This window comes from Pseudoliparis swirei, chromosome 19 (assembly GCF_029220125.1).
Source record: "Pseudoliparis swirei isolate HS2019 ecotype Mariana Trench chromosome 19, NWPU_hadal_v1, whole genome shotgun sequence".
NCBI lineage: Eukaryota > Metazoa > Chordata > Actinopteri > Perciformes > Liparidae > Pseudoliparis > Pseudoliparis swirei.
This window is the reverse complement of record NC_079406.1, coordinates 27,927,107-27,938,879: the sequence shown is the minus strand read 5'-3', so window position 1 is coordinate 27,938,879 and position 11,773 is coordinate 27,927,107. Positions and strand designations below refer to the sequence as shown.

Below are 11,773 nucleotides of genomic sequence, written 5' to 3'. Positions count from 1 at the left end.
TCAAGTTTATAGATACGTTCCTAACATGATGCTAGAAGAGGAGCTAACACGCTGCTAACAGAGGAGCTAACACGCTGCTAACAGAGGAGCTAACACGCTGCTAAGAGAAGAGCTAACAGAGGAGCTAACACGCTGCTAAGAGAAGAGCTAACAGAGGAGCTAACACGCTGCTAAGATAGGGGGACCAGACGTCCTCTTTCCCCGGACATGTCCTGCTTCTGAGACCTACAAAATGCGTCCGGCAGGGATTCCAAAAACGTCGGGATTTTGCTTCGTCGGATATTTGTGTTTCTCTGGGTTTTCACAAACTAGTATTTACCCCTTACAAGTTTGAGAAATGGTATCTCCCTTACGGTCCACCTTCTTGCGTGAGCTGACAGAATAGAGAGCAGTCATTGGTCGACCGATCTCAGGGTTGCCAGATACACGATAATTATCCTCCAAATTCAACCATGTTGAGCCTTTGGTACGATACTTCACCATCTCCAACCTGGCAACACGGAGCACCTCGCCGCCTCCACTAGTTCATTGTTGTTTGTGCTATAAACTCCTCCCAGCGCCGCCGCTCCCATAGCGCACTACGCGCTGTGCGGAGGGCACCACGTCCTGAGGGGGCTCCACAGAATAGGCAACGAAAAAAATCCTCATAGTTATAATAATTATAATGCCAATATTATTTCAGTCTAGAAATATTAGGCACCTTTTAGGCATGTATATCACAAAACAGGCAGAACAAGAGAGATGTTTAATCCCCGCCCCCGAGACGAAGTGTCCTCTTTTTCACAAACTCAAATCTGGTCACCCTAGCTAAGAGAAGAGCTAACACGCTGCTAACAGAGGAGCTAACACGCTGCTAACAGAGGAGATAACACAGGAGCTAAAAAAGGAGCTAACACACTGCTAACAGCGGAGCTAACACAGGAGCTAACACAGGAGCTAACACTGAAGCTAACACGCTCATAACAGAGGAGCTAACACACTGCTAGAAGAGAAGCTAACAGAGGAGCTAACACTCTGATAACAAAGGAGCTAACAGGCTGCTAACAGAGGAGCTAACAGAGGAGCTAACAGTCTGCTAACAGAGGAGCTAACAGAGGAGCTAACAGTCTGCTAACAGAGGAGCTAACAGAGGAGCTAACAGTCTGATAACAGAGGAGCTAACATGCTGCTAGAAGAGAAGCTAACAGAGGAGCTAACAGTCTGATAACAGAGGAGCTAACATGCTGCTCACAGAGAATCAAATATAAACCTTAAATGTGTTAATAAGTTAATTATAAAGTATGTCTTTACAAAGAGACGAGTCACTAAAGTGTTATGATGTATATATATATGTATATATATATGTATATATATATATACATATACAGGGCTCTCAAGTTTTGAAATTTTCGGATATCAGTCAGTCGCGCGCAATTCTAGGATGCTTTATTTTCATTGGTTGCTGGATTAAATCTTACCCAGATACAACAGATACGGGTTGTTTTCTGATTGGCTGTTGTGGAGCCCATTTCTTTTTTTTGATTGGCTGATAAGTGTCTCCTCACAGCAGAACTCCAGGGGAGCGCTTGATTCCTCCACGGCGAGGGCAGCGCGGCTCATGTTGGCGCGCTGCGGCACATTAAAACATTAAATAGCCGAGAGTTTTTTTCAGCGTGAGAAATACGATGTGTGGCGGGAGTGCGTGACTTAAGACCGAAATGCGTGAGTCTCACGCTCAATGCGTGACACTTGAGAGCCCTGCATATATATATATATATACATGTGTGTGTGTGAGTGTGTATGTGTGTGTGTGTGTGAGTGTGTGTGTGTGTGTGTGTTGTGTTCCACAGGCTCAGGTGATGATGACGTTAGTCTTCAGAACTTCTTCACACTGAAGCTGAAGTCCAGAGCAACCCGACCCCATCAAGCATTCATGAGCTGCTCAGAGCGCGCACACACACACACACACACACACACACACACACACACACACACTAACTAATGATGGAACCATAATGTCTTGTGATAACAATTCAACTTAATTGATACTTAAAATATCTCAGCGGTTCGTTTAGATCTTGGCGGGTTCACCCTCGTCATATTGGGACGTCTCGCTTGTCTTTCCACAGCGTAGCTGAAGTACAAGTACCTGGAAATGTACTTCAAGTACTCGAGTACACAGACCTGGAGATGTGGAGGAAATACACAAACATGGATCTGTCACATTGATTCAACAACAGCTGAAGGAATTAAAGTCTGTAATGCCACACACACATAATACACACACACACACACAGAAAGACACACACAAACATACAAACACACACACGCACATACACACTTCCTCATATCGACAGTACTGTCAAAGATCCTCTCACATTACCAAAGTGAGACGAGACTGAGGGGAAGGAGGAGGGGAGGAGGGGAGGAGAGGAGGAGGAGAGGAGAAAGGATATGAAGACAAAAGAGGAGAGGGTGAAGAGGAAGATGAAAGAGAAGGAGGGATGAGGAGGAAGAGGTGAAATTAGGGAAAGGAGTGAAAGTAGGTCAAGAGGACAAAAGAGCAGGAGGCCCCAAATCAATGATACATTTAAATGTATCAATGTAACATTGATACATTTAAATGTTACATTGATACATTTAGTTGTATCAATGTATCATTTCCACACAGCTCTATTTGTAGTGTAACTGAAAACTGAATTTAATGGATCCGTTCACAGCACCACAGAGGAAAAGCCCGGCAGGATATGCACGCGTGTGACTGTGTGTGTGTGTGTGTGTGTGTGTGTGTGTGTGTGTGTGTGTGTGTGTGTGTGTGTGTGACTGTGTGTGTGTGTGTGTGACACAGGAGGACAAGGCCAAGCATGTTCACTTCCAGTCTGAAAGAGGATGATGCGTCATCTAATCGCTATGAGCCGTCTGCTGGTTGCATGTAGTAAATATATGTGTGTGTGTGTGTGTGTGTGTGTGTGTGTAGATAGGAAGCTGCAGAAGATACACAATTAAAGTGTGTTGAAGATATGGGGAACTAAATAACCTTTTTAAACTACAGTAACAGAAAGAGATTTGACAGCCAATCAGAGGGCTGGATTAACGAAAGGGGTGTTGACCTCTGACCTCACAAAGCTGTGAACATGACATCACTGCTGCGGCCTCAGAGGAACGAATGAATCAAACGCACCTTCACTGACTGAACTAATTTACCCTGAGTGCTAATACACACACACACACATATGCACACATACACACACACATATGCACACATACACACACACACACACACACACACACGCCTCCTGGTGAACTGCCATCAGAGTGTGAATCAATCTCCGCTCTGCAGCAGGAACACGCCTTCGTCCGGAAAGGATGTGAAGAGGAGCATGATGGGAGGAACACTGAGGGGTGTGCACGTGTGTGTGTGTGTGTGTGTGTGTGTGTGTGGGTGTGTAGGTGTGTATGTGGGGGTGTCAGCAGGAAGATGGATGAGTCACAGCGATGTCTGATTCCTCTGAAATTTAAGGTCTCGGCTTCGGCATCAAAACATTTATCACAGCTGTAGTTCTCTGTATTACTCTGTGCAGTACTCTGTGTAGTACTTTGTTTAGGTAGTACTTTGTATTATATTATATTATTATTACTTTCTTTTTCTTTTATTTCTTTTATATATTTTATTTATGTTATTAAAAAAAAAAATTTGCAATTTTTTGTATTCTTTAAATTTAAATATATATACAGGACTGTCTCAGAAAATTAGAATATTGTGATGAAGTTCTTTATTTTCTGTAATGCAATTAAAAAAACAAAAATGTCATGCATTCTGGATTCATTACAAATCAACTGAAATATTGCAAGCCTTTTATTCTGATTTATTGCTGATTATGGCTTACAGCTTAAGAAAACTCAAATATCCTATCTCTAAATATTAGAATATCATGAAAAAGTATACTAGTATGGTATTAAACAAATCACTTGAATTGTCTAATTAACTCGAAACACCTGCAAGGGTTTCCTGAGCCTTGACAAACACTCAGCTGTTATAAATCTTTTTTTTTACTTGGTCTGAGGAAATATTAAAATTTTATGAGATAGGATTTTAGAGTTTTCTTAAGCTGTAAGCCATAATCAGCAATATTAAAAGAATAAAAGGCTTGCAATATTTCAGTTGATTTGTAATGAATCCAGAATGCATGACATTTTTGTTTTTTTAATTGCATTACAGAAAATAAAGAACTTTATCACAATATTCTAATTTTCTGAGACAGTCCTGTATATATTATTTATTTTTTACATTTAAAAAAAAGTTAATTTTTAAAACTTTTTTTAACTTAAAAAAATATTTGTATTTATTTATTTCATATATATATACACATATATAAATACATATAAATATATATATATATGTTCATCCTCAGCTTCTGAAAGTACTCGCATGCATTTTCAAATGACTGACTTTTCTTATCTTGTCATTAGTTTCATCATCTCGTTTCTTCCTGAGTATTTTATTTATTTATAGCCTGAAAGAAATGATATTGAAGCAGCATCACAAAACAAGCGCTCCCTCAGGAGGAGCCAGAGTACTGATGTACCTGTCCTAGTTTACTTTCACTGAAGGCAGGATGCTTAAGTCGTTTATAAATTGACGTTCTGGTATTTCTACCGTAGTAATAACGAGTATTTATTCTTTTTACTGAAGATTATTTACTTTGATCTCAAAAATCTGGAAGAATTAATAAACTAAAACACATTCATTTCATTCATGGATCTGGAATCAGAAAAAAAGTTAATTAAACTGATTCATTGGTTCATTGTTTGGTCTATAAAACGTCCCAAATCAATACAAAATTAAAAGTCGATCAGTGGATCAGAAATAAAATTTTAAAAATGAACTGTAAACTTTTTGATTGATCATCAAAATTGTCGACAACCGATCGATTAGTCGCTGCAGCTCTCGTTTACAGGGAAACCCTCCGACTCCGGTCGGCCCGACCTTTGACCTCCAGGTTCACAGCTCATGAAACCAGAGCTGGGAGCCGATAGCTGATCAATAGCTGATCAGCAGGACTTCAAGGTTACTTCATATCGAAAGGAATCAAAACCACAGAGGAACGACATCATAGAAGTTAATACAGTCTGACTCCTCCCCACTGGCGTGCACTGCGTTTGAAACCAAGCCCCCCCCCCCCCCCCCCTCCAGACCTCTGCTCAACTTTAGAAGAACCAGAAAAAACATTCAGACAGAAACCTGAACACCACCCCTCCCGCCGGGCATGGAATACATCACAAACCAAGCGCCTCTCTCTCTCTCTCTCTCTCTCTCTCTCTCTCTCTCTCTCTGTCTCTCTCTCTCTGTCTCTCTCTCTCTCTCTCTCTCTCTGTCTCTCTCTCTGTCTCTCTCTCTGTCTCTCTCTCTCTCTCTGTCTCTCTCTCTCTCTCTCTCTCTCTCTCTCTCTCTCTCTCTCTCTCTCTCTCTCTCTCTCTCTCTCTGCAGACATCATTTGTTCCCCCGACAGCTGCTCAGCGCCCCCTGCTGTGCGATGAATCACAAACCAAGCGCTCCTTTTTCTTTTCTTTCAAATTCTGTTCCAGCAGCAGAAAATTATTCAAAACAAACCATCAGCTGCAGCTAACTCCACCCCCCTCACAGGCCCACGAGGAGTCTCAAACCTTAACACACACACACACACTTCCAAAAAAGAAAACAATGCAAATCTCCGCCCGGCATATTACACGCCGTGAATCAAGCGCTCCCTCACCAGCTGCATTTCCTTTGGGTTCACCTCACTCTGTCTCCTCTCCTCCAGGCCTGCTACGGTTCATACATGAAGCACGCCTTCTGGATCTCTACAAACTCACCTACGGCTGATTGTCTCCCCCCGGCTGTGTTTAACATCACAAACCAAGCGCTCCCCTTCTCCCCTCTGTGCCAGGTGAACACGCTAGCTCCCCCCCAACCCCTCTCCTCTGGCATGAAATGCTTCACAAAACAAGCACTCCCTTCGCCTTTCAAGTCCAAACTTTCTTTGGTGTCCTCACATCGTTCCTCCCAACCCGCCCTCCAAGCCCCACGAACCAAGCGCTCCCTTCATCACGTCTGGAGCTGCTGTCCATCCACTCATCAGGAGTTTAAGTCTCCTCATCTCATGTATGCACCACCCGTCTCTCCTCAGTTGGCTCGCAGAGCTACATAAACCAGGCGCCCCTTTGTTTACCTCACAAACCAAGCGCTCCTCTGAATACTTAAATCAGACAACTGATAGTTTCCTTCTCCGCAACAAAATCAAACCAACCCCTTCTCGACTTGCCCACCCGCCTCGGCTGTCATGTGGGGGAAACCAAGCACTTCCTTCCTTCAGGATCTTGTCTGGTGTCTTTCAACCTGCAGCTGCAACAAAGTAAACAAACCCCTCCCCTCTCTCCTAGTTTCATCCCCCCTTCTTGCATGTCATGCATCAGAAACCAAGCGCTCCCTTATTTACCTCACTGCTGGAGACCCACAATTCATTTAATTATCTGATCATCTTTAGGGGCGAAGAACAGACCTGGACCGGGTCCACCTGGACCGGTCTCCAGTCCATCGGGGGGCGGAGCTTCACAATATCATGTGTGTTTTATTTCTTCAACACAATCAGCCAACCTTCTTGTCTCCTCTCCACCTCGACCCTCTCCTGTGAGCAGGGATGTGCTGCTCAACAAACCAAGTGCTCCCCTGATTCCCTCATAAAGTGGAGCTCCCCTTCACGGTAGCATTGTTTTTATTTTAAAGTGGAATCAACACTCCTCCCCCCGCCCCTCTCCCTCCGGTCTCCTCCAGTCTAGACCCACTCCTCTCTGTGGGGCATCCCAAATCAAGCGCTCCCTCCACCTGGAGCATCGCGTGTGTCTTCCTTTCTTTCGCTGCAACAACAGGATCAACTTCACCTCCTTTCACCTCCTCCAAACCCCTCTCTCCTTATCCTACATCACAAAATCAAGCGCTCCCTCCTCCACATTGACGCCAGAGCTTTCCCTCCACCATCACTTGATATTTCTGCAACAAAAATCCCCCCCGCCCCCCGCTTCTCCCATTCATGTGGACCCTCTCCTCTCAGCTGACATGTGATGCATCCCAAACCGAGCGCTCCTTCACCTCCAGACCCTCTGAAGCCTGAACACCATCACGTCTTCTTTCTGTTCTGCAACATCCAAAACACAACGAGCTGCAGCTCCTCTCTCACACACACACACACACACCTACACACACACACACACACACACACTCACGCACACACACGCACGCACGCACACACACACACACACACACACACGCGCGCGCGCACCGGGGGCGCACCGGGAGCGGGTCTTACCTCTGGAGCTGCTGAAGGCGGTGTACCAAGACAGGGAGACCAGCCCGCACAGCCCGAACAACAAGACCGTCAGGAAGGAGACATGTCGGAGCCTCATCTCCGGAGCCCCGGGAGCATGTCCGCACCGAGAGGGGGGAGCAGAGGGACTGGCGGAGGGAGGGAGAGAGGAGGGGGAGGGAGGGAGGGAGGGGGAGGAGGAGGAGGAGGCAGGTGTTACGGTTCAACCTGAGACCCTGTTAACTGGAGACCTTCGGTCGAACGCGTCTGTTGTTGTCGTAGTTACGGCAGATGTTGATCATAGCAGGAGAACACGCAGCTGTCCTCGCGAATGCCGCATTGTTTAGTTCTACAATTGAATGAGAAACCTTCTCGTGTCTGAACATACCGGAGGCGGAGACGACGTGGAAGAGAACGCGTCCAGCGACGTGAAGCGTCGCGTGTTGTTTACGGGTTAAACAGGATGTTAGCAAACTGCCCTTCCTTTGAAAGACATTTGGTCAAATAACTAAACACTTAATCAACATACAATTGGGAACCTGTTTTGTGTAAACATGTGTCACGTAGAATAACTCTGGAGTACAGGAACAGGTAGAGAGACATTGGGAGAGAGAGAGAGGGGCGAGGGAATTAAAATGATCGTCATGTGGGAAATAAAACCAGTTTATAAAGAAACTAAATACTAGTTCATTAAATAGTTGAAATAAATACTTAATTGTTTAATTGTGACTTAAGAATAAATTAAAACGATGACGTCATTTTAATTCAAGTCAAGTTTCATCATCTCGTTTCTTCCTGAGTATTTTATTTATTTATAGCCTGAAAGAAATGATATTGAAGCAGCATCACAAAACAAGCGCTCCCTCAGGAGGAGCCAGAGTACTGATGTACCTGTCCTAGTTTACTTTCACTGAAGGCAGGATGCTTAAGTCGTTTATAAATTGACGTTCTGGTATTTCTACCGTAGTAATAACGAGTATTTATTCTTTTACTGAAGATTATTTACTTTGATCTCAAAAATCTGGAAGAATTAATAAACTAAAACACATTCATTTCATTCATGGATCTGGAATCAGAAAAAAAGTTAATTAAACTGATTCATTGGTTCATTGTTTGGTCTATAAACGTCCCAAATCAATACAAAATTAAAAGTCGATCAGTGGATCAGAAATAAAATTTTAAAAATGAACTGTAAACTTTTTGATTGATCATCAAAATTGTCGACAACCGATCGATTAGTCGCTGCAGCTCTCGTTTACAGAAACCCTCCGACTCCGGTCGGCCTGACCTTGACCTCCAGGTTCACAGCTCATGAAACCAGAGCTGGGAGCCGATAGCTGATCAATAGCTGATCAGCAGGACTTCAAGGTTACTTCATATCGAAAGGAATCAAAACCACAGAGGAACGACATCATAGAAGTTAATACAGTCTGACTCCTCCCCACTGGCGTGCACTGCGTTTGAAACCAAGCCCCCCCCCCCCCCCCTCCAGACCTCTGCTCAACTTTAGAAGAACCAGAAAAAACATTCAGACAGAAACCTGAACACCACCCCTCCCGCCGGGCATGGAATACATCACAAACCAAGCGCCTCTCTCTCTCTCTCTCTCTCTCTGTCTCTCTCTCTCTCTCTCTCTCTCTGTCTCTCTCTCTCTCTCTCTCTCTCTCTCTCTCTCTCTCTCTCTCTCTGTCTCTCTCTCTCTCTCTCTCTCTCTCTCTCTCTCTCTCTCTCTCTCTCTCTCTCTCTCTCTCTCTCTCTCTCTCTCTCTGCAGACATCATTTGTTCCCCCGACAGCTGCTCGGCGCCCCCCTGCTGTGCGATGAATCACAAACCAAGCGCTCCTTTTTTTTCTTTTCTTTCAAATTCTGTTCCAGCAGCAGAAAAATTATTCAAAACAAACCATCAGCTGCAGCTAACTCCACCCCCCTCACAGGCCCACGAGGAGTCTCAAACCTTAACACACACACACACACTTCCAAAAAAGAAAACAATGCAAATCTCCCGCCCCGGCATATTACACGCCGTGAATCAAGCGCTCCCTCACCAGCTGCATTTCCTTTGGGTTCACCTCCACTCTGTCTCCTCTCCTCCAGGCCTGCTACGGTTCATACATGAAGCACGCCCTTCTGGATCTCTACAAACTCACCTACGGCTGATTGTCTCCCCCCGGCTGTGTTTAACATCACAAACCAAGCGCTCCCCTTCTCCCCTCTGTGCCAGGTGAACACGCTAGCTCCCCCCCAACCCCTCTCCTCTGGCATGAAATGCTTCACAAAACAAGCACTCCCTTCGCCTTTCAAGTCCAAACTTTCTTTGGTGTCCTCACATCGTTCCTCCCAACCCGCCCTCCAAGCCCCACGAACCAAGCGCTCCCTTCATCACGTCTGGAGCTGCTGTCCATCCACTCATCAGGAGTTTAAGTCTCCTCATCTCATGTATGCACCACCCGTCTCTCCTCAGTTGGCTCGCAGAGCTACATAAACCAGGCGCCCCTTTGTTTACCTCACAAACCAAGCGCTCCTCTGAATACTTAAATCAGACAACTGATAGTTTCCTTCTCCGCAACAAAATCAAACCAACCCCTTCTCGACTTGCCCACCCGCCTCGGCTGTCATGTGGAAACCAAGCACTTCCTTCCTTCAGGATCTTGTCTGGTGTCTTTCAACCTGCAGCTGCAACAAAGTAAACAAACCCCTCCCCTCTCTCCTAGTTTCATCCCCCCTTCTTGCATGTCATGCATCAGAAACCAAGCGCTCCTTATTTACCTCACTGCTGGAGACCCACAATTCATTTAATTATCTGATCATCTTTAGGGGCGAAGAACAGACCTGGACCGGGTCCACCTGGACCGGTCTCCAGTCCATCGGGGGGCGGAGCTTCACAATATCATGTGTTTTATTTCTTCAACACAATCAGCCAACCTTCTTGTCTCCTCTCCACCTCGACCACTCTGTGAGCAGGCCTCCTGCTGTGAGCAGATGTGTGCTCTCAACAAAGTGGTGCCTGATTCCCTTCTAAGTGGGCTTTCCTCTGTTTTTATTTTTTTGTTTTATTGAATCTCCTCCTCCCCGCTCTCCCTCCTCTCTCCTCCTCTCGGTCTACCTCCCACTCCTCTGTGGGGCATCAATCAAGCGCCGCCTCCACCTGGAGCATCGCGCGTGTCTTCTTTTTTCGCTGCAACAACAGGATCAACTTCCTCCTTTCACCTCCTCCAAACCCCTCTCTCCTCTCCTACATGTGAATCCCAAACCAGCCCAGACCCTCCAGCCTGAACACCATCGTCTTCCCTCTCGTTCTGCAACACCATCACAACACACACACCAAAACACACACAGCTGCACACACACACACACACACACACACACACACACACACACACACGCACACACACACACACACGCACACACACACACACACACACACACACACCACGCGCGCGCGCACCGGGGGCGCACCGGGAGCGGGTCTTACCTCTGGAGCTGCTGAAGGCGGTGTACCAGGACAGGGAGACCAGCCCGCACAGCCCGAACAACAAGACCGTCAGGAAGGAGACATGTCGGAGCCTCATCTCCGGAGCCCCGGGAGCATGTCCGCACCGAGAGGGGGGAGCAGAGGGACTGGCGGAGGGAGGGAGAGAGGGAGGGGAGAGGGAGGGAGGGAGGGAGGGGGAGGAGGAGGAGGAGGCAGGTGTTACGGTTCAACCTGAGACCCTGTTAACTGGAGACCTTCGGTCGAACGCGTCTGTTGTTGTCGTAGTTACGGCAGATGTTGATCATAGCAGGAGAACACGCAGCTGTCCTCGCGAATGCCGCATTGTTTAGTTCTACAATTGAATGAGAAACCTTCTCGTGTCTGAACATACCGGAGGCGGAGACGACGTGGAAGAGAACGCGTCCAGCGACGTGAAGCGTCGCGTGTTGTTTACGGGTTAAACAGGATGTTAGCAAACTGCCCTTCCTTTGAAAGACATTTGGTCAAATAACTAAACACTTAATCAACATACAATTGGGAACCTGTTTTGTGTAAACATGTGTCACGTAGAATAACTCTGGAGTACAGGAACAGGTAGAGAGACATTGGGAGAGAGAGAGAGGGGCGAGGGAATTAAAATGATCGTCATGTGGGAAATAAAACCAGTTTATAAAGAAACTAAATACTAGTTCATTAAATAGTTGAAATAAATACTTAATTGTTTAATTGTGACTTAAGAATAAATTAAAACGATGACGTCATTTTTAATTCAAGTCAAGTTATCATCTCGTGTGTGTGCGTTGGATTTGTTTACAGTGTAAAATAAAACGTCTGCTCCACCAATCATAGCTTGGCTATAAACTAAGCCCCGCCCCCCATTGAAAGTATCCTTATTATTAAAACATAAAGACATCAGAATGTCTAACAGGATTTGAAACTGTCTGATTGTAATAAAAACACAACAATTAATAATTTCACTGTAA

At 45.6% G+C, this 11,773-nt stretch overlaps 1 protein-coding gene across 2 annotated transcripts in view; it reads right to left on the bottom strand.

The window, feature by feature from the left end:
* mgat4b (alpha-1,3-mannosyl-glycoprotein 4-beta-N-acetylglucosaminyltransferase B) overlaps window positions 1–10,933 on the bottom strand; it is a 64,811-nt gene extending 53,878 nt beyond the window's left edge. Inside the window, exon 1 of one of the 2 annotated variants that reach the window (XM_056439560.1) lies at window positions 10,791–10,933. In XM_056439560.1, the coding sequence (XP_056295535.1) occupies window positions 10,791–10,887 (97 nt within the window). In that variant the 5' untranslated portion in view covers window positions 10,888–10,933. Of the gene's footprint in view, window positions 1–7,322; window positions 7,465–10,790 lie in introns of those variants that run through there. The other variant, XM_056439559.1, reaches the window with a different exon arrangement.
* Window positions 10,934–11,773: the final 840 nt, after the last annotated feature.